Here is a 23071-nt window from a genome sequence, read left to right on the forward strand (position 1 = left end):
TAAAGGTGCTCTATCCTGCTAGGAATTTTATTGCATCCAAAGGCATTTCTTCATAGGGAATTAAAAAACAAACAAACTAAACTCAAGGTGCACAAGCACGCGCCTTGAGGTGAACAATGACGAAGCCTGCTGAGACCACACCGAGCAGACGCCCCTTCAGAGCAGAGGACGCATGAATGATTCTTTATTCAGTTCAGACAGATGTGTACAACCAGTAAAACAGAGGCCAGAGACAAGACCGTAAGTACATCTGAGCTTTTACATTCCACTAGGCTCTCTCAAGACTAGCATGCTCCACTTAGCAGCCAGGTAGAAGGAACTCATGTGCAAGGGCCAGCTGTGGCATGGGCATAGTTCAGCTCTGAATGACCAGAATGAGGACCTTTGTTTGAACTAGCTGCGTTTCCAACCTAAAGTTATCTATTGCGTTAATTTCAACATAGCAAAGGTGTCACCTGGCTGGCTACATTACGTACTGGTGACAAGAACGGGTTTACTGAGTTTTGAGCTCAGACTGCTGGACCTTTGGGCTGGTCTTGTCCACCTCTATGCTCTGAGACTCGGCAGACTGAGGATAAAAAGGACCTACCAGCCAGTTGAGAGGCGTGTTGTTAACAAGGTAATCCATCACATCGTCTAAGGACTCCTTCATTTTCTGCAGCTGCCCCTTGCTAGAGGCGAGGACACCGTCAGACACTTCCTTAAAGGAGGTGGCGTTGCGGAACACGGAGTAAAGGTCGCCGGCCGTCGCCCCCGCTCGTTTGGCCTGATCCTGAATGTGCTGTGGTAACCCTTGGACGTTGGACAGGAGAGTCTGGCACGTAGTCTGCAGCTGCTGAGTCAGGTTGCGGGCGATAGCCAGGGTGCGTGACTCGATGTGCTGAAATTTAAAACAAACTCCGAGAATTAGCAATGGACCCAACGGCGCTGTGTGTGATGTAGCCTGACCACGGCAAGCTGGCTATGCATACATACAGACGTCCACCTCATAGGCGGCTTCTCTGACTCTGGAGCACCTCCTTGTTTTTCCCCAGGGAGGAATGCTTGGGCACTGAGCTGAACCCCCAACCAATCCTTGGACTTTTTAGTAACAATTCTGAATGCAGCAGCACCAATCACTTCATGGCTAAGAACGGACACTTAGTGTTTAAGTGATTTGGCAGCTGGAAAATAGCTCAGCAGGAAGATTTGAACTGGGGACTGCAAAGGTCACCATCTCAAAGGTGGAGAGCGGACAATCAAAATGTCCACTCCCTGTTGATAACTTAACTTAGACAGTCTATTCCCAAATAGGAAGAAATGATATGAACAAACAATTGATACTGATTTCAGAGGCCTGCTGGGGTCGGGGACACTAAGAGCCATTCTGTACAATTACACTGAGCCGAGGCCGGACCATCAGCCCGTTTGTTCTTCCGGTAGTTTACTAACATCGGTTCTCTGCTGTGTCCTCATCCCTTCTAGCAGCCACCTGACTCACCCATTTGAAGGCAGGTACTATGCACCACTGATGTACACCCCAGCCCTCTCCTTATTTTTAAAAATACTTAAACCACGTTTACTGCGTGCATTTATGCACAGGCCAGAGCAGGACCTGAGGGAGTTGGAGATGAGAACCTGAGTTGGTTATTTCCTAACAAATGGGTCCCTAGCGCCTTCACCTACTTATCCATCTCACCAGCGCCTCTCTACTTTTTTATTCAAATATAAGCCCAGGCTGGCCCTGAACCTGTTATCCTCCTGCCTCAAGACTCTAAGTAGCCCGTATTCCATGTCTGTGCCACCAGGCAGAGGCTGATAGAAATAGATCCTGAGGGGGCTCATAGGGAAACTGAAACAAAAAGCGTGGTAAGAACTTCTCCAGACGCCGCCCTGAACGGCTCTGCCTGCCATCTTACCTCAGCACAATGGGACTCGTCCGTGTCATCATAGCCGATGCTTCTCTTCCACTCCACCCACGAGATATAGAGCTTATCCTGAGCACCCTGAATTTTCTGGTTGGCGCTGTGCACATTCTTCCTGGCGAACTCAATCTGCGACGAGACAAGACAGGTGAACACAGCAGCTCTTCGTTTCCCGTCTGCTGGACACCCCAGCCTAAAGAGAGCTGCACGGACTTACTGACTCAGCAGTCAGCCGAGCAGCAGCAGCTCTTTATTGCCTCTTGGCAACTCAACTATTAAGTTGTTGATGCCAAATGTGTCTCCTGTTTAGCACAAGCAAAAGAGTATATATCTGCATGAAGGGAAAATGAGAGTTAAAAGAAAGAGGTGAGGAGGTAAAGTAGAAAAGGAAGAAGGCCAGGCATAGTGGTGCATGCCTGAAATCTCAGCATTGAGGGGGCAGAGAATTGGTACAAGTTTGAAGATAGCTTGGTCTGTTCTGAGCCAGCCTGAACTACATAGCCCTTCCTCTTCCTTGTTCCTAGCCACCTGTTCTTCCAAGAAGAAACTGGCGTTCAATCCAGTACATGCTGTTCTTATATTTTTGGTTGTGAGCCTAGCCTTGAATGGCTGAGCCACCTCTCCAGCCCAGGACCATGCCATTCTTTAACTTGGCAATCCTCAATGGCTGCACAATAATTCACATGATGACGTGCTACAGACCCACCCAGCCCTATTTAAGGTGCACTGTTATCGCCTCTGGCAACTATAAAATGAAAGGCAGATCTGTAAGGCGGATCTCTAACAGAAAAACTGCTCAAGGTATAGATTTAGAACTTTCTAGACTAGCCTGATTTTTTAGGTTTGTTTTTTTTTGTTTTTTGTTTTTTGTTTTTTTTTTTGAGACAAAGTCTTAGTCCTGGCTGTCCTAGAACTTGCTATATCGACCAGGCTAGCCTCATACACACAGCTATCCCGCTATTCCTCCCTCCATGCGTGCTACACCATTAAAGGAAGTGGTTTCTTTCATTCATTTTTTTCAAAGTCTTAGTTATTTTTGTTATAAGTGCATGTCTGCATGTATGAAGAGGGTGTGGATCCCCTGGAACCAGGGCTGCAGGTGGTTCTCAGCTGCAGTGTGTGTGCTGGAGACCTGTCTGCGTGTGCAACAGGTGCTCTTAACCGCTAAGACCTCTCTCCAGCCTCACAGAAGCTGCTCTCTCCATGCTGTTCACAGCGGCAACCTCTTCTCAGAACCACTGCCAACTCCACCACACTCTGTTCGTGCAACACGACAGGGAGGTGGCTGGACTCAACACCCCAGGAGATCTAGTCTTAGAGATCTTTCTAGATCAACCTTTCCTAGAGACGCCTGAACACTCTCCAGTCTTCCACCTAGCTATGTGTATACAGTATTGAAATTCTTAAGTGTCACAGCTGTATCTACTCTGATCCTTGTGACACCGTACTCACCAGATGAACAGTGGAATGTAGCTGAGAAATGGTCTCCTGACTCTTCTGCTTGGCGTCCTTAACCCTGCCCAGGGCCTGCTGATAGGCCCGGGAGCGGAGCTTGCTGGACAGGGACCCCAGTCTTACATAGTAACTTGGCTTCTGAACCGTATCAAATCCTTCCACCTTTTTTGCTTCCATCTCTGACAATAAAAGACAGAAAGAAAAAGAGAAAATAAACAAGGGGCCTCAGCTGGGAGGCTAACAAAGATGCTTTCACTTCCTAAGGCTGTTCACACCTGTATCCGTTACACATTTACACATTCTTCTTCCAATGAGCATGAACTTAGCAACATGGACCCTGGCACACAGCACAAGCAGTAACAGTAATTAAGTACCACCAAGGCCGGTCTCAAACTTGCTCTATCACCAAAAGTGGCTTTAAACTTTTTTTTTGAAGATTTATTTCTATTTCTGTGTATGAGTTTTGCTTGCATGTAATCTGCACATCACATGTGTGTGGTGGAACTGTAGTTCTAGACAGTTGTAAGCCCCTGTGAGGGTCTTGGGAATTGAATCCAGGCCTGGCTTTAAATTCTTGATCCTTCTCCTGCCCCTACTTCCCTGGTACTGGGATTACAGGAATAAACCTCCATACCCTACTTTTTTTTTTTTTTGGAAACATGTTCACTATACAATCCTGACTGGTCTGGAACTACTCTGTGCCTCTACCTGTAATACCGGCACTTAGAAGACAGAAACAGAAAGATTAGGAGTTCAAAGTTAGCATCATCTACTTAGTGAGTCTGAGACCAACCTGTGCTATGAGAGACCCTGTCTGAGTAAACAAAGAAATAACAAGAAAGAGTACATACTTGGGATCAAAGTCATCCTCATCTACAGAGTGAGTTCAAGGCTAACCTGGATTATGTAAGATCGTTAAAAGAAAAAAAAATTTAAAAAAAAATTAAAAGGCTGGGAATATGGCTAAGTGGGCAGAAGCACCTGCCACAAAGCCTAATGACCCGAGTTTGATCCCAGCACCCACACTGTGGTGGTTTACGTGAGAATGGCCCTCAGAGACCTTTGGTTGACTATTTGGTTCCCAGTTGCTGGAACTGTATGGGAAGGATGAGGAGGTGTGGCCTTGATGGAGCAGGCTTTAGGGTTTTAAATTTGGGTGTCATTCCCAGCGTGCTCTCTCTGCCTCTAGCTTGTTGATCAAGATGTAGCTCTCAGCTGTTTCTGTTGCCATGCTTTTGCTCCATCCCCATAGCCTCTCACTCACTGAAACCATGAAGACCAATGAAATGTTTTTGTTTTTGTTTTTTTATAAGTTGCCTTGGTCATGATATTTTGTCACAGCAATAGAACAGCAACTAAGACACACACACAGGAAAGGGCAGAACTAGCCCTGCAGCTTGTCCTTGACTCCCACATGTGCATCCTGGCATGCATGCACACCACACACCACATAAAACAAGATGTCATTTCATTGACTGATTGATTGGTTGGTTGGTTAAAGGTAATGGTGGCTTTTGGCTGGGTGTGGTGGCGCACACTTATCCCTGCACAAACAGGCCTATCTCTCTTGAGTTCAAGGCCAACCTGGTCTACACTGCAAGTTATCCACCAGCCAGGGCTACGCTGTGAGACCTGTCTCTAAGTAGTGAACGTGAAAGCACCGCTACCTAGCTCCTCCTGGGTGAGGGGGAGGTACTGGTCTACCAGCAGCTCCGACTTGGCGAGTGCGTTTTCTACTCCACTGCTCACGAGCTGCACCATCCGACTCCCCAACACTGTGTTGATGCCGCCATTGACCACAGACTTGGTCCTTTCCACGCCACCAGTAACTGCTCCCTTGGTCTTATCCACCATCTCTGTGATCGTGCTGGCCACAGAATCCTTGGCCCCGACCACAGTAGTCGTCACTGCCTCCTTCGCCCCAGTTACAGCACCTTTGGCATTGGCAACAACCTGGGAACAGAGAAACAGACAAGCCGGCTTATGAGAAACATGGGCGAATTACACACGGTTTTACAAAGGTTTTACAAAGGCTATGTAGCTAAATAGTTAAAGATGGACTGAACATGCATGCCCTCTTACTTCCCGTCTCGGGCATAGCATTAAGATTTAATGAGGCTGAATGCCTCCATCAGGACTAATTGTCCTACCGGCCACTCCCTTAGGGTTGGTAGATGTGCAAATAAAATAAACAGGAAATTAATCAGTTTGTTGAGGGAGGTTGTCTTGGTTTTGTTGTTCTTGTTTGAGACAGGGTCTCACGTTATGCTTGCCTTGCTGACCTGGAACTCATAGAGATCCACTTGCCTCTGTGTGCCACCATGACCAGCTTTCACGTGCCCATTAATAATTTATATTAGAAGTCTGGGAGGCCAGCCTGGGTTACAGCCAAGGCACTGTGGAGAAATCCTGTCTCAAGAAAGAAAAATCCCTACAAAACAGAATTCATCTTATGGCTCGTAAGATGGCCTTGCAGACAAAATGAAGTGCTGCTGAACCTGAAGACCTGAGTTCCACTGCTGGAACTCACACTGTGAGAGGAGAGAACCAACTTCCTCAGGATGTCACCTGGCCCCCACACATGCACTGTGGCATAAACACCCCATTCGCCACCACCCCCCAAAAGTTAATTCATATATCGTATTTTTCAAATTTTTATCTTGTTGTTTTTTACTTTTGATTTTTGTTGTTTTGTTTGTCTTTGGTTTTTCGAGACAGGGTCTCTCTGTGTAGCCTCGGCTGTCCTAGAACTTGCTCTATAGACCAGGCTGGCCTAGACTCACAGAGATCGGCCTCCCTCTGCCTCCCACATGCTAGGATTAAAGGTGTGTGCTACTACCACCCAGTATTCCAAATTACTTCTTAATAAGATTTAATAAGATTTCAATTTATTAAGCTTTCGGTTTAATATCTCAACCTAATTTTTATTTAGTTTGAAATATGACTATTTTTGTTGTGGTATTGCAGATCAAACTCAGCCTTGTGTACACTAGGCCAGCAATGAGCTACAACCGCAGTAGATAAGTCATGCTGGATATTAAAAACAAGTCATCAAAAAAACTTTTTTTTTTTTATTTTTTTAAGAATGGGTCTTATTGTGTAGACCAGGCTGGCTTTTAACTCACAGTAAACACTCTGCCTCTACATAGAATCCTGAGATTCAAATCATGTACCAGTATATTAGCCAACCATTCATCAAGCAACATAAGTGAAAATTTTAGAGACACAGAAAAGTATTCTAAGGGCTGTATACTAAACTCACCTATTTAAATGGTGAGAAACACAGCAGAGTTTACCCCTAACTGATATCATTTTGTGCAAGGCTGTATTCTTTTTTTTTTTTAAGATTTATTTATTTTATGTATATGAATGCTCTGTTTTCATATACACCAGAAAAGGGAATCAGATTCCATTACAGATGGTTGTGAGCCCCCATGTGGTTGCTGAGACTTGAACTCAGGACCTCTGGAAGAGCAGTCACTTCTCTTAACCACTGAGCCATCTCTCTAGCCCCACAAGGCTGTATTCTTGATCAGAAATAAAAAAAATTAGGGCATTATCTGAATCACATGATCACTAGGGTAGATGAAGCAATCATTTTGCCAACACTGGCTAGCATGTGGTTCCTACCAGCAATTCAGGGAGCCAATCCAGACCATCTCTCCCAGTCTGTAATACGTGCAGCACCATATGGAATCAGTTATTTGAGAGCAGTTTCACAACAGGAGTCAAGTTACAAACTGATAGAGACCAGCCTAAAAGCATTTTAACCAAAAGCAGCTAGTTCCTCTCTGTTTCTTAGACTCAACCCCATAGCAGCTCAGGAAGACGGGGAGCGGCCATTACTCCTTCCAAACCACACCTAGCTCCAGCTTAAGGGAAAGGTTTGTGGCATACAGAGCCTGGCCTAAGGAGAACATGAAAACACTATGAGCCTCAGCACTGTCCCAAGCTTACCTCCGCTGTAGGCTGATTCAGAATAGGCAGTCTTTCCTCAATCCTGTCTAGCCCCTTGCAGGCATAGGTATTGGCCACAGCAACTGCAGGAAACACAGATGGGAAGATGGATCACTACTGTAAGAATAGAATGAACACACAGGACGACACTGAAGGGCTTTATTTAGCCTCGTTCCAAAATACCAAGAATGCAGTTTTGTTTTCCTTAAAACCACAACTCTACTTCCTAGTTTCTCTAGCACAGACAGGAAGATATCTGGCGGGTTCCTGGTTACTTTCTTCCAGTAACAGGTAAGTAATAGGTTGTATGGGAAAAGTACCTAAGGAAGAAGGCCTCAATGTTAGTGGCAGAGTAGGCAAGCTTCCACTGAACCTTCACTCAGGAAATAAAGTCACTGAAAACTCTCAGAATTAGCATTCCCAGGCTGGGTTAATCCTACTTATCTCAGGACATTGAGACACATTCTGGAATCTCACCAGTGAACCGTAGCACCCCGGATCTCCCTACCACGGCCCAGATTTTAGTCTAAGCTTCCGCTTTAAACCTGACAGACCAAACTGGGCAAGGTGGCACACTCCTGTAATCCCAGCGCTCAGGAGGCAGAGGCAGGAGGATGGCTGTGAGTTTGAGGCCAGCCTGGTCTACAAAGCGATTCCAGGACAGCCAAGGCTACTCAGAGAAACCCTGTCTCAGGGGAGAGAGATAATAGGCCCAAGTATCCACACCAAATTCACTAGGGAATTAGCACTGTTAGGATAGCTGTTTCTTAAAGGATCCTTATAATGCCAGGCTTTTCTTACTCCATTGTGTACTTTTATCTCACTATTTTTCTAGATTTTCAAGTCATTGATATGGGCTATTATTTTTGCAGACACATGTGTTTAATGATACACATTTCCCCCCACACTTCTTTAGTGGCACAATCATGCATTTTGATGTTTTTAGTTTTCTTCAGCTTGAAATATTTCCTAATTTACCTTTTATCAAGTATAATTACAGATGTGTGCCACCATGCCCACCTGAATGTGATTTCTTAATGGATTTTAACAAATTCCTGTATTATGTAACTTCACAAGCCACTTTCTTTGGTTGTCTTTATTGCCCTAGAGTCAATGCTGATATGCATATATTATAATCATTACAGTCTAAGTAGCTGCTCATTCTGTTTCTAGTACATTTTAAATCTTTTAAGCTATTGACTTGTAACTCACAATGCCACATAATTCACCCACTTCAATGCATAATTCAGTGGGTTCTGTTAGATTTCCAGATAAGTGCAATCATTGCCAAGCTCAATTTTACGCTTTTTGATACCTTCAAATCCTTCTAAAGCATACCAATACATATTTATGAAAAAAAAAAAGAAACCCATTTCTTTGTATGCTAGGCAGAAAATTTAAGGAACATGTTTAACAGCAGAACTGTTTCCTTTAGATACATCCCTGTGCCTTAGTGACTGTTCTATTGCTGTGAAGAGGCTCCTTGAGCAAGGCGACTCTCATAGAAGAAAGTATTGGGAAAACAGTCTGATAGTTCCTCTAAAATTGAAGAAAAAAAATCTCAGTGTTTATGGGTGGGCGTTTTACTTGCATGTGTACTGAGTGTACAAGCCTGTGTCTGCAGAAGACCACAAAAAGCCACTAGATGCCCTGGAACTGGAGTTACAGATGGTTGTAAGCCACCATGTGGGTGCTGGGACTCTCATCCAGGTTGTCTAGAAGAGCAGCCAGCGCTCTTAACCCTCACTCATCTCTCCAGCCTCAGTTCCTCTGAAATTTAAACAGAGTTATTAAAGACCCAGCAACTCCACTCCCAACTACATACTAAGGACACTGAAAGTATTTACCCCAAAGCTTGTACATACATATGCTCACAGAAGCACTAGTCACCACCACCTTCCCAGGGTAGGTGCAACCTAAGTGCTCATCAGCTGACGGATGGATAAAATGCTGGGGCTGGGGAGCAGCTTGGTGGCTAAAGTGCTGAGCACAAAAGCTTGAAGAACAGAATTCAGATCCCCAGGGTCCAACACAGTGTGCATTACAAAGGCATCTGCAATCACAGATCACAGAGCCAACTGGCTAGCCCAGGTAGCCATATATATCAGTGATCTGGCTGATTGCTGGCATCAATCTCCACCTCCACATACCTGCACCTGCACATACACACACACAGAGGGGGAGGAGTTTTTATGTCAACTTGACACAAGCTAGAGTCATCAGAAAGAAGGGTACCTCAATTGAGAAAATGCCTCCATAAGAGAGCTGTTTGCAAGCCTGTAGGGTATTTTCTTAATTAGTGAAGGATGGAGAGTGTCCAGCCTATTGGGCAGGGGGAGGAGGGTCCCCCAAGTTGGCAGTCTTGGGTTTTATAGGCAAGCTGAGCAAGCCATGAGAATCAAGCCAGTAAACAGCACTCTTCCATGGCCCCTGAGTTGGCTCTTGCCTCCAGGGTCCTGCCCAGTTTCAGTTCCTGCCTTGGCTTCCCTTAATGGATAGTGATTCAGGACATGTGAGCCAAATAAACCTTTTCCTCCTCTAGTCGCTTTTGGATTTATGGTGTTTAGTCACACCAACAGTAACTGCTCGCTCTTCCAGAGGTCCTGAGTTCAATTCCCAGCAACCACATGGTGGCTCACAACCATCTAGATAGAGATCTGGTGCCCTCTGCTGGTGTTCAGGTATACATGCAGACAGAACATTGTATACATAATAAAATAAATAAATCTTAAAAAAAAAATAAAAGGAAATAAATACAGCTGTCATGACCATGAAGCACATGCAAGGCTTCATGTCACAGATAAGTTCTGAAAACCTCTCTAAGTGAAAGAAGCCTGTTGCAGAAGTCCATGTTTTATGACTTTGCTTGTACCAAAGGCCAAAAATAATCTCATGTGAAAACACACTAATAGCAATCTGAAGGGGATGTTAGGAAATAGGGACTGACTGCTAATGAAAATGAGCTTGCTCTCACTGTTTGAAGTTCTGGGGATCAAACCCAGGGTCTCATACATGCCAGAAAAGCACCCTACCACTGAGCGACAGCCACTTTTACTTTAAGTAGACTGCTTGTACAGTGTGTTTTTCTTACCTCAATAATGTTAGCATGCAAAATAAGAAGGGCTGGGCCGATGATGTAGCTCAGTGGTTGAATGTCTGCCCAGGAAGCACTAAGAAAGCAGTAAGTTCTACCCCCTGTACTGCAAAAACCAGGCACGTGGGTTCAGGGCTGTAATTCCAGCCATTGGAGAGGATAAGGCAGAGGGATAGATTTAGCCTTGAGTTTGAGGACAAAGTTGTGAAGTGAGTTCCAGCCCAGGAGGAGCTACAATGTATAAGGTTGTCTCAAAAGTCTGGGCAGACAAGATAGCTCAGTGAGGAAGGGTGCTAGCTGCCAAGCCTGGTGACCTGAATCGGATCTCTGTTGTTCTCTGACCATGGCATACATACACCTACATACAAATACAAATACATACATGTAATAAGCAGATTATGTAAAAATAATAATCTAAACCAGGAGTAGTGGTGCACAGCTTTAATCCCCACACTCAGGAGGTAGAGGCAGGCAGATCACTCGTTCCAGGCCAGCCTGGTCTACAGAGTGAGTTCCAAGGCTACAGAGAAACTCCGTCTTGAAAAACGAAACAAAACAAACAAAAAAAGAAGTCTGGGGTGGTAGTCCACACCTGTAATCCCAGTACTCTGGGAGGCAGAAGCAGGCCAGTCTCTGAGTTCGAGGGCTGCCTGGGTCTACAAAGTCCAGGACTGCCAAGGCTACACAGAGAAACCCTGTCTCAAAAAAAAAAAAAAAAACCCTACACACACAAAAAAAAAAGAAAAACAAAAAAAAAGTAATAAAAATTTTGTTTTTCAACTTGCACATACTATATGAGAAAGGTAATGCAGTTTATCCTGGGATGATTCCTTTGTAATTTCAGTTACTAACACAAGAGCATTTTGGAAATTTTCTTTCCTTTTTTTTTCCCCCCCTTGAGACAAGTTCTCACTGTATAGCTCTGGCTAGTGTGGAATTTGCTAAGTAGACCAGGCTAGGCTTGAACTCAAAGATCTGCCTGCCTCCACCTCCAGAGTTCTGGGACTAAGGGCACACCACCGCCTTTCTTCCTTTTTGAGACAATGTCTTACACAGCCCAGGCCGCCGGGAATCCATTATGTCGCCACAGCTGGCCTCTTCCCCCTAATGACAGGTATGAGCCTCAACGCCTGGCTGGGAAGTTTCTGTTAGAGTAAGGCATCTGCCGTGCAGTTCTTGTTTAACTGTTGTGATGTGACGCAACAGTTAAAAGCAGTCCTTCTGTGTGAAGGAGGGACAAACAGACAGTTTCTAGGCAGAGCCAGTATTGTGCTTCAGGAAGGCCTGAGGGCTCCCTGGTGTTACTTAGAACTCACCCTACCCTTGGGCTCAAAGAAAAATCTGAACTCACTTTGTGGCCCCAGCTTCTGGATGATCGGCAAGGCACTTGTCACAGCCACGGAGGTCACGGTCTTCACGCCCTTCTCTGCCATCTCACACACAGATCTCAAGTACGGATGCTGGTCCTTCGTGCTGACGTAAGCGGAGGACACGAGCTCATAGGTAGAGCTCACCAAGGGCAAGCTGGCCACCCTGGTCACCACGCTCTGCAACCATGGAGGGACAGGGATTAATGACTCAAAGGACAAGAAGGAACTGGGTCAAGAAACGAGTACTTAAAAATCATACCGGTTGTGGATCAACTGCTACAGACGCCATTTTTCAACCTGGAGAGAGAAGAAACTGATTTCAGAACATTGGGAATCAATTCCTGCCCCACTGTAGGCAGGTACACAAGTCCAGAACAGAAAGTTTCAGTTTCCCACCCTCTAACTCAGAGCCCTCTCTGGGGCCAACAGCCTGACTGAGGCAAGGCTCCAGAGCTGTTTACACACCTTAAATAAGAAACATAGTCTTGACGTGCCCTGTCTCTTAAACAAGACGTTAGGAATGCCTTTGAAATGTCTGTTCTCAAAAATGCTAGCCAAAAAGGCAAAGGATTCAGTTCCAACAGAAGACATCTTAGCTTCCCCACACACCTGCCCTTCATTTTGTATTTCTGAGACAGGATATCTCTGTATAACAGTCCTGGCTATCCTGGAACTAGTTTTGTAGACCATACTGACCTCGAACTTACAGATCCATCTCTGCCTTTCAGGGTGTGAGGATTAAAGGCATATACCACCAAACAGGGTCTCACTGTGTTAACCCTAGCCAGCCTAGAATTCATTATCTTGGCCAGGCTGGCTTCCAACTAAGAGATATGCCTGGCTCTGCCTCCCAAGTGCCAGGATTAAAGGTGGCCTCCATTTACTTAAGTCTCAGCCTGTCTAAAGCCCAGACTGGTCCTCCTTACTCAACTTCCCTAGTGTTGGGATTAGGCCCAGGCCACCATGCCTGCTCTCAGGATCAGGACAATCAAACTGTGACATGGTGTTTACCATTCTTGAGAACAAGATTGAAACCAGCAGTGGATGCCCAATGCTGACTGATCTAAAGAAAGAGTCAGTCCAGGGAACTAAAGAACAACTCAGGACAGGCGCTAGCTGTAAAACTTAGTATCCCGGTGACCCACACCCACACGAAACTGTCTTCTGCCCAGCAACAAAACCTGTCTAGATACAGCTCAACCCTCTGACAAAGTTCCCAGTTCCTAAGAATTGCCCTGAGGGCAGAAACTTCAAGCAGTATCCATAATGTAGTGCAGCCCATAAAATATCCCCTTAAGACAGCCAGGGCTACACAGAGAAACCCTGCGAGTGGGGGACAATCTTTTTACACCGGTTTCCAGGGGTGTGGTGATGCTGAGGCAGGGTAGGAGCATAAATTCAAGCCCACATTGGGCTATAGAGCCCGGGGGCAGCCATGGCTGCCCAGTGAAACACTAAAGGAAAAGACAATTCTCAACTACGCGCCCCATAAGTACTTCTGTAAGGCGTTCCCCTTTAAATAAAGCCTCAAACAGCACACTGGAAGTGGCTCTAACACAGCCCGGACGGAAGTGCAAGCAGAACGGAAACCTCTAGAACAAAAGCGGGAGCTTCCTCAGCCAGCCCGGGGCGGTCCGCCACCGGCCACCACCCGTTGCAGCAGCCCGGAGCCCGGCTAGGCAGAGCGGCAGACGCCTGGGAGCCAGATCTGGTGCAGCACCCACCGAACCGGAGAGCAGAAGAGCGAACAAGTCGGCACCGTCCGTCCGTATCACAGCCCAGCAAGGCTGGCCCGAGCAACTGCTAAATACCGCCTGGCTGCCCCGCCCATGCCTCCACCACACGTGACAACCCAGCCGCCTGGGGCCTCTGAACCCAGCCAGAGGAACCCGGGCTGGCCCCTACCCAGAGCCTGGAGAGGCTGTCTGTCTAACTTAGGGCTGTGTTGCAAAGGTGCGAGAACGCCTTGGGGTTTTGGAAAATGCAGACAAATTAACAAGAGCCCTCAGAAAAGAACGCTTCAAAAATGCAAGTCGTGGTTCTAACTCTTGACTTTGGATCAAGAAAGTTACAAAGATCTGTGAAATTCCAACGCAATAATGACCTCTAAAGATTTCTGGTTTGCTTCTCTTTGGATTTAAACAATTCATCAAACGGATGTAATGGCTTCTACTTTGAAAGGTTAATTTGGATTTCCAAAAACAGAGCTTGAGACTGCCTTCTGTGTTTTCTTCAGCAAGACAACACCTTGGTGACAGCCAGCAATTAAGGACGATAGCCAACTTTGTTGTGACTTATGCAATTTTTTAAAAGTGGTTGTACTTTGTTTTATTGAGCCTCAAAGAAATCATAGTTTTATGCAGTGTTTTTAAGGAAACTTAGTCAACACCTGAATTATTATTATTATTATTATTATTATTATTATTATTATTATTATTTACCCCTGTCTAAAATGCAGGGATGTGAACCGGGTTATTTGATCTTGAAAGCTATATGTCTGTCTGGAGTCATAACCGTTCAGAGATTTCTTTCCTGGGAAAAGAAATCTTTTTTTTTTTTTTTCTTTTCCTGATTCCTTGCGAGGGAAACTAGAAGGAACCCTCCTGTCCTAGCTGCGTAGGTCTGCTGTTACCAGAGTATGGAAGAACAGAAGATCTGGATTCCACCAAAACAAGGCGTGTGGAAGCGGCTTTCTGAGCTGTGGAATTTGAACTCTGGGCAGCCACGTCAGCCACCTAACCAAGATTGCACGCACACTGGTGCTGCTTATTGTTTTTTCAAAGGTTCAAATTTGCAGACTAAAATGTGTGCTGGAATCAATCACCAGCACTGCAAAAGACACCGCTGTGTAATTAAAAAAAAAAAAAAGAAAAAAAATCCATAAAATGTCCAGAAGTCTAAAGATGTTCTGAGTGTTTCTGTTAAAGATTTTATGTACATATATGTGTGTGTAGAGCATGTGAGCAGATGTCCTTCGAGGCCTCTTAGAAATGGACCTTGGATCCCTAGGGCTAGAGTTACAGGTGGTTGTGAATCAAAGCACTCAGGAGGCTGAGGCAGAAGGATTACTACAAGTTTGAGACCATACTACATAGCAAATACCAAGCCAGCCAGGCTACACACAGCAAGACCTTGATCCCCGCCCCCCAAAATAACCCCACAACTCTCCATCTTATGATGATGATGATGATGTAAAAATAAAAGCAATCCTTTTTAAATTTAACTTTATTTTTTGGTGTTACTGTAAGCCAGAGGTTCTCAACCTGTAAGTCGTGGCTCCAGGGCTAAGACCACCTGCGTATCAGATATTTACATTGTGGGTCATAACAGTAGCAAAATTACAGTTATGAAGTAGCAACTAAATAATTGTTTGGGGGTCACCACAACGTGAAGTACTCTGGTATTAGAGGGTCACAGCATTAGGAAGGTGGAGAACCACTGCTCTAAGCAAATGTTTAGTCTGCCCAACCCATTCTAGTGACTTCTTTCTAACCTGACCTTTTTTTTTTTTGCCCTTTCCCCTACAAAAAACCCTCTGTTTAAATTTCAAGCCTGTGAGTCACTTCCCTTTCTAAAGTTGTGCAATTTTCCTTCTGTTTTATTTGCCGGCACCGGAGTGGGCCTCAAGGACTCATCTGGAACCAGACTACCCTAACCTACAAAGGTTGGAATACTCCAGATTAGTTCGGCATTTCTATTTCACTTTCACCGATGTGAGGAGTCGGGTAGAGCAAGATTTATTTAGAAGATGAAGAAGAAGAAGAAGAAGAAGAAGCCAGGCATGTTGGCTCACCCTTTCTTTCCCAGCACTCGGGGAAGCAGAGGCAGGCTGATCTCTGTGAGTTTAAGGCCAGCAAGTTCCAAGACACAGCCAAGGCTACACAGAGAACCCCTGGCTCCAAAAACAAGAAAGAAAGAAAGAAAGAAAGAAAGAAAGAAAGAAAGAAAGAAAGAAAGAAAGAAAGAAAGAAAGAAAGAAAGAAAGAAAGAATTCCTGAGGGTGGGAGGGGCTTCAAGGTTTTTTGTTGTTGGTTTGGGTTCTTTCGTTTTCTCTTGAGACAAAGCCTCACTCTGTTACCTAGGCTGGTGTTAAACTCACCATGGAGCCCAGACTGACCTTGTTGGGAACAAGCAAAAGAAACTTTAAGTACTACCATTTTGTTTTTAGACTCCATTTAATCATGAGGAGAAACTCTGTTTAAGACCCAAGCCCTACGTGAGCTGAGGACTTCCCAGTACCCAAACAGTGTCTCTTGTAAGCAGTTGTCTGAGTCCAGCCATCTCAGGGACCACTTGCAAGGAAACAATTGTCTAAGTCCAGCCATTTCCAGGACAACTGCTCCATCTTTCTGGCTGAGTCAGACTAAGTTCATGCTCTCAGGCCCAGGAACCTACTCTTGTCGTGACTGATGGAAACTCCCTTGCTCAACCCCTTATGTCAAAATATGATTGTACAATGCTGCAGCCCATCCTGCTTCCCCTGGCTTGATTAATGCTTTCATGCTTTAAGCATGCTGTCCAACATCCCTTTAGTGTTAGAGTTATGTTCTGCGCCTGACTGATCAGCAGATCAGTAGCAGATTGATTATAATAATAATTTGTCATCTGCATTTCTGCGCCTGACTGATCAGCAGATCAGTAGCAGATTGATTATAATAATAATTTGTCATCTGCATTTCTGCGCCTGACTGATCAGCAGATCAGTAGCAGATTGATTATAATAATTTGTCATCTGCATTGACCTGGTGTTTGAGTTGTATGCTCAATTTAAGTGGACCCCACAACAACCTCAAACTTGAAGTGATCCTCCTGCCTCAGCTCCCTCAGTATTAGCAGTATAGGCATGAACCAGGCCCAGAAAAAGCTGTTTTTATTTATGAAACTGAGTTCTCATGGTATGGTCTGAAGACACCAGAGTCACCTGATCAGAGACTTTTGCCTCCTACTCAAGATCGACTGAGTCAGGTCTGCGGGGACTGGTAGAACCTTACCATAGTCTGTTGCCTTGCTGGTGTGGAATTACTATCACCATTTTAAAAAGAAACAGTGCCATGAAAGTTGCTGATCTGCCAAGCAGCAACTTCACCAAGATTAGATACCAAGGAGATGACCCGAGCTAGTTGCTTAATTTATTTTTGTTTTATTTCGCCTGTGAAATGGAGATAACAATACTTCCTGGTCTATATAAGGTCATTTGGCTATTCCTTATATTAGTCTTTTAATTTCTCTGTCGGCTCTTTTTTCTTCTTTTTCTTTTCTTTTTTTCTTTCTTTCTCTCTCTCTCTCTCTCTCTCTTTTTAAAGCAGGGTCTCACTGTGTAGCCTAGACTACCCTCATATTCCCTATGTAGTTTAGGGTGGCCCTGAACCTAATCTTCCACTCCACCTCCTGAACGGTGGGACTGTGGATGTGTGATTAGGACTACAGCCACATATTACCAGGCCTTGCTAAACTCTGCTGTTACCAGGTAAGGATAAGGGGCCTGAGTTTGGATCACAGCATCCACATAAAAAGCCAGGTGTGGCTGCCCAGCAATGAGGAGAGAAGGGGAAGGCAGGAAAATTACCCTGGGGTTTACTGGGCCCCAGCCCTAGCTCGGGGTTCAGTCCCTCAAAGGAATAAGGTGGAAAACAATAGAGCAGAACACTTCCTCCGGCCTCTGCACAAACACAGAGGCACATGAGCCTGTGTTAAAGTAACCTGTATACGCCTGATTTAATTGTCTCCAAGGCTCACTGCCTCCATCTGCTAACCTAGGCCTAGCCCTGGAAGCTTCTAGCCTCCATACAACGTAATCTAGGCCTAGAATGTCTTCAGCCTCTGAACCTTATTGCTGAATAAGCTCACTTTTGCAGAATATTTGATCCCATTGTGAACCCCAGAATTGTGAACTGGAAAACCCTGTTTCTTGTTTAGTGTGGTTGAGCCCTATCACGCACCTTTAATCCAAGAAATTTCTGTTTATTTTAAACAAGTGATTATGGTGTGGTTCAGCCATGCCTAGCACACACTTTTAATCCAAGAGTTTTCTATATACAGAATTTAATGAAGTTAACCCTAGGTCAAGAGGCAGAGAAAGAAACCAGCTGACAGGGATTAAAGAGTAGGAGGGACTCTGAGTTGAAGGATATTTAAAACAGTATGGAGGGGGAAAAAAAAGAGCTTTTAGCTTCAGCTCTGGCTTTAGTTTCAGCCTTAGCTCCTCAGCTCCCTGGCTTTTCTGTCTTTGAGCTAGCAAGCCTTTGGGCTTGGTTTTTTTTTTGGCCTTTTCCTGCTGGGCTGTCAATTTAGCTAGTGAGCCTTTTAGACTTTTTTTCCATCTGGACCTGAGCTGAGAAGCAAGATCAGCTGGGTGTTTTCTCTGCCTCTCAGAGCTAGCAAGTTTTCACCCCAGCATCTAGCTCCTGAGTATTTATTGGTAAAATAGAACGGTTGGGGTTTTCCTTCTCTTAAATAACACTCACCCTTCTAACACTTTCTGGCTGGCTAGTTCAACTCAATTGTTCTAGCTCAAACTCCTCTCCAAGAATACTGATTCAAACTGGCTTCTCCCAGTCTGGCTGAATTGCTCTGCTTGGCCTCATACTTACTTTGGCAATACGTTCTAATCTTCTGGCTTCTTCTTACTCTCTGCCTTGTTCTGTCTTCACCTGTGTCTCGTTGTTCTCTCTCTCTCTCTCTGCAATCTGTCCCAGTAAAACTCTTTTCCCTTTTTTCCTCTGTGGTGAGAGTTGGGCATTTCCTACCTCTGACTTGTCATTTTGTTTGCCCCTCAGTTACACATCACTTTCAAACATGTTTGGGATTAAAGGTATATACTAAGGGAGTATCTGTATTCCAGCCAGAGTAGCCATGTTGCTGGAATTGTTTTGTTTTTGTTTTTTGAGACAGGGTTTCTGTGTAGCCCTGGCTGTCCTGGAACTCACTCTGTAGACCAGACTGGCCTCAAACTCACAGAAATCCACCTGCCTCTGCCTCCTGAGCACTGGGACTAAAGGCATGTGCCACCACTCCCTGCTGATGTTGCTGGATTAAAATTCCTCTAAAAACCTGAACATTCACAAGCATGTATCACACATACACACACACACACACACACAAAAGTAAAGGTAGTGAAGTAGGTGCAATGGCACACACCTGTAATCACAGCACTGGGGGACTAAGACAAGAAGACTGCCAGGAGTTCAAGACTAGCCTGATCTACATGGTGAGTTCCAGGCAACCTGAACTACACAGCAAGATATGAAGGGCTGGGAGGTAGGCATTCAGAGGGTAGAAGGGCGTGCTAGCAGCCTGACGATTTGAGTTAGGTTTCCCAAGACCCACAAAAGAAGAAAAATACGATTCCTGCAGCCTTCCTCTGCCCTTACAAGTGCATCATGCACACTGCCCCCTGCAGTAAGGACAGGGAAAAAAAAAACGGATGATACACGTCTTTAATCTCAGCACTCAGAAGGGAGGAGACGAGGGTGGATTTCTGTGAGTTCAAGACCAGTCTGGTCTAGTCAAAAGTTCAAGGCCCGCAAAGCTACACAGTGAGAGAGACCTTGTCTCAGGGGGAAAAAAAAAAAGGTAAGAATGATAATTGGTTTTGTGCTCAGACTAGGAAAGGAGGCTACAAGCAGCCTTGTGGGTGCTGGGGATTTTCTTGTTTGGTTTTTATTCTAGGAACTTGTTGTGTGTATATACTCTGAAACTCTATCAAGATGTACACTTATGTATATTATGCTTAAGTATCACTGTGTATTCCTGGCTGGTCTGGAACTATTTATTTAGACAACAGTTATTTAGACCAGGCTGGCCTCCAACACATAGCAATCTGCCTGCCTTGCCTCCCAGCGCTGGAACCCGAGGTGGGTTGGACCACACCTGGCTGAAGTTTTGAAAAGTTGAGAAAATAAAGTAATGCCTCTCAATAAATCAAACAGAATAATGTCACACACACAGAAATGGGACCATTAGTGACTCGGACGTGCTTAGGGCCTTATTGTTCAGGAGAGTCTTACTGAAATGAGGAGTTGGGCTGGCAGGGTTGCTAGAAGGAATCTCAGGTGTCAGCACCTCCCAGACGTTGCCAGGTCTGCCTTCCTGAGCTGTAAAGCATAGGCAGGTGTGGTGAGGACATGTCGTCTAGGTTTGTAGCCGTGCTGGCGGTCATGAAAACAGCCTGAAGCACGTGTTTGCAGTGCCCGTGTACGGGATGAAGCCATTAGCTTCCACCGGGCATGCTGTTCACATAAGTGAACCTCAGTAACAGGGAGACACTGGAGAGTTCTGACCTAATTTCACCAGCACAGGAGATTTGAGATTGACTCTGTCACTTGGGTACTAGTGGTCACTCTTAGGCAGGTCGACAATGAAGAAGAGCAAGCAGAGGAAGACAAAAAGAACATCAAGAAGTTTAATGCTGGAGCCCGGGCTTATGCTAAAGAGGAAAAGGAGAGGCCTGGTGCTAAAGGGAATAAAGTGAGTGGTGCTTTCACTCTATGCTACCTAAAGGATTCACATTACCCCCCCCCCCCGCCAAAAAAAAACCCTAAACACAGGGGGACTAAGTTTGAAATACAAAAGCAAAAACAAAAGCAAAGAACAATTAAGATGACGTTGATTGTTTTTTCTGTTTGTTTTTTTTTTCACATCATATAATTAATGTTCACAAGAGAAGAAACTTAAGTGGTTCAACAAATATGAAGTTTCCATAATAACAGGATATATGAAAGATATATTCTAAGACCCCGCACCCCAGGCGATGCCACAGAAAGCACTGGGCTCTATACTATGTCCCACCTATCTCTGTTATCTCTATCTGCTCATCTCTCAAGCTCTCTGTTCTGGGGAGTGAAGCTTGGACCTTCTACATGCTAGTCACACGGTCTCCCACTGAACTCTAGCTCAGACCTTATGTTTTTTTCTTTTGTTATTTTTTAATTTCAATTTTATTTAATTTACATCCTACCCACAGTTTCCCCTCTTCCTCTCCGAGTTCCTCCCCCCTCCTCTTCCCCACCACAGGCCTTGCGCTTTTCCTTTTATATACAAATCCTTAATGACATTTAATTTATAAAATTGGCACTGTAAGAAATAAGCAATGACTAACCGGATAGAAGAGTAACAGTAATATGAAAGTTATATGAATATAGTCTCTCTGGCTTCCTCCCCCTCCCCTTCCTCCCACTTTCCCTCTCTCCTGTTCCAGGATGGGTTGCACACCCAGCATGAAGGGATCACTCCTGTCCAGGGTGACCTGGAGGGAGATGACTCATATTTCATCTAGTTACTCAGAAAAGCAATTTAAAATTTGTGAGTTGTTGGGGCCAACAAGATGGCTCAGTAGGCAAAGATACTCATGTACAAACACATACACACACACTGCTACTGCTACTAGCTGGGTATGGTAGTACACACTTTTAATCCAAACACTCAGTGGTGGCACACACCTTTGATCCCAGCACTCAGGAGACAGAGGCAGGCATATTTCTAATGAGTTCCAAGTTAGTGTGTTCTACATAAGACTCTGACTCATAAAAATTAAATTTAGAAATATGAGTTATTTATGACAATTTCCAACTAATGTTTTGTTGTTAAATTTTTATTATTACTTCATAATCTAGCATATGTTACCACAGTATGAGTCTGTGGAGGCGGAGGACAGTTTTCAAGAGCTGGTTCTCCACTTCCACCAAGTGGGTCCCAGGAATTGAACTAAAGTTATTGGTCTTGAGAGTCAGGCTTCACAGCAAGCACATTTACCCACTGAGCTGGGCTTGGTTGGCTGGTTGGTTTGTTTTGAGGCAGGACCTCACTCTTGCTTCCCAAACTGGCCTGACACCTGTAATCACACCATGCAGGAAGCAGGAGGATCAGGGATTCAAGGCCATCTTGTTCAGCTACCAGGTGAGGTGCTAAGCAATCAACTTCACTGAGCCCACACCTTCCCAAAAGGAAATGCAGATGGCATATGACTTTTCCTTTCCCTTCTCCTCCGCTATATTCTGAAGGTCTTCTCTCCTCTTCCTCCTCCTCCTCTTCTCTCTCTCTCTCTCACACACACACACACACACACACACACACACACACAGCTTGGAACACATACCTCATGATATCTCAGTTTGTAGTGCAGTTTCTTTCGATCATCTCTGATCAAAAAGTCTATGTGGTTTAAGCCACAATTTCCTTCAAAAATCCCAAGGCATGTGCAGGGCTTGGTGATGCACACCTGTAATCCTAGTACTCAGGACGCAGAGGCAGGCCCCAGCCTGGTCTACAGAGCAAGTTTCAGGACAGCCAGGACTACACAAAGAAACCCTGTCTTAAAACAAACAAACAAACAAATCCCAAGGCATGCCATTTTTAGAAACAGGATATTTGTTGCAGGATATTTGATCCCATGTGAACCCCCAAATTGTGAACTGTAAAATCCTGTTTCTTGTTTGGTTTGGTTGAGCCCTAACACACACCTTTAATCCAAGAACTTTCTGTTTATGGTAAAAGGTGATTATGGTGTGGTTCAGCCATCCCTAGGACAAACCTTTTGTACAAGAGCTTTCTGTACACAGGATTTAAGTTAACTCTAGGTCAAGAGGCAAAGCAAGAAACCAGCTGACAAGGATTAAAGAGCAGGAGGAAGTTTGAGTTAGCAAACCTTTGTCCTTGGGTTTTTTGGCCTTTTCCTCCTGGGCTGTCAGCTGAGCTAGTGAGCCTTTTGGTCTTTTACCATTGGGACCTGAGCTGACAAGGAAGATCAGCTGTATGCTTTCTCTGCCTCTCTGTTTTATAACAACATTTCATGCCAAATATCTGGCAAAAATAATTGGGAGTAGGTGGGAAGGGATAGCAAAAAGGCATTCACGTTTCAGTCTGTCTTCCTTCCTTCCCTTCCTTTTCTTTCCTTCCTCCCCCAACCTAGACAAGTTCTCAATATGTAGCCCTCACTGTAATGTTCTTGAACTCATTGAAATCCTCCTGTTTCACCTTCCAAAGTGGCAGGATTACAGGAATCTACCATCATACCTCATATCATCATATACAGTATACATTTCTTGCAAAGCTTGAAAACGTTTAGTGAATTTGTATTTTCTATTTTTGTACACAAAAGCACAACAAAATTTAAAGATTAAAAACTAGTGGCCAAGTGTACACCTGTGATCCCCAGTATTTTGCAGACAAAGGGAAAAGTATGTCATGAGTTTTAGTCTAGCCTGCTCTATATAGTGAATTAAAGGCTAGCCAAGACCCTGTCTCAAACAAGCAAAAAAAAAAAAAAAAAAACACAGAGAGAGATGGCTCATGGG

General features: G+C 44.7%; 1 protein-coding gene across 3 annotated transcripts in view; it reads right to left on the reverse strand.

Moving 5' to 3' along the window:
* Plin2 (perilipin 2) overlaps positions 1-23071 on the reverse strand; it is a 73519-nt gene continuing 50448 nt past the window's right edge. The window contains exons 1-8 of one of the 3 annotated variants that reach the window (XM_021649782.2): positions 13505-13627; positions 12040-12077; positions 11762-11957; positions 7317-7399; positions 5027-5312; positions 3357-3538; positions 1899-2033; positions 1-880 (exon numbers count right to left, since the gene is read on the reverse strand). In XM_021649782.2, the coding sequence (XP_021505457.1) occupies positions 494-880; positions 1899-2033; positions 3357-3538; positions 5027-5312; positions 7317-7399; positions 11762-11957; positions 12040-12069 (1299 nt within the window). In that variant the 5' untranslated portion in view covers positions 12070-12077; positions 13505-13627 and the 3' untranslated portion in view covers positions 1-493. Of the gene's footprint in view, positions 881-1898; positions 2034-3356; positions 3539-5026; positions 5313-7316; positions 7400-11761; positions 11958-12039; positions 12078-13370; positions 13628-23071 lie in introns of those variants that run through there. The other 2 variants (XM_021649783.2, XM_060365814.1) reach the window with 2 other exon arrangements.

This window comes from Meriones unguiculatus, chromosome 12 (genome assembly GCF_030254825.1).
Source record: "Meriones unguiculatus strain TT.TT164.6M chromosome 12, Bangor_MerUng_6.1, whole genome shotgun sequence".
NCBI classification, from domain to species: domain Eukaryota; kingdom Metazoa; phylum Chordata; class Mammalia; order Rodentia; family Muridae; genus Meriones; species Meriones unguiculatus.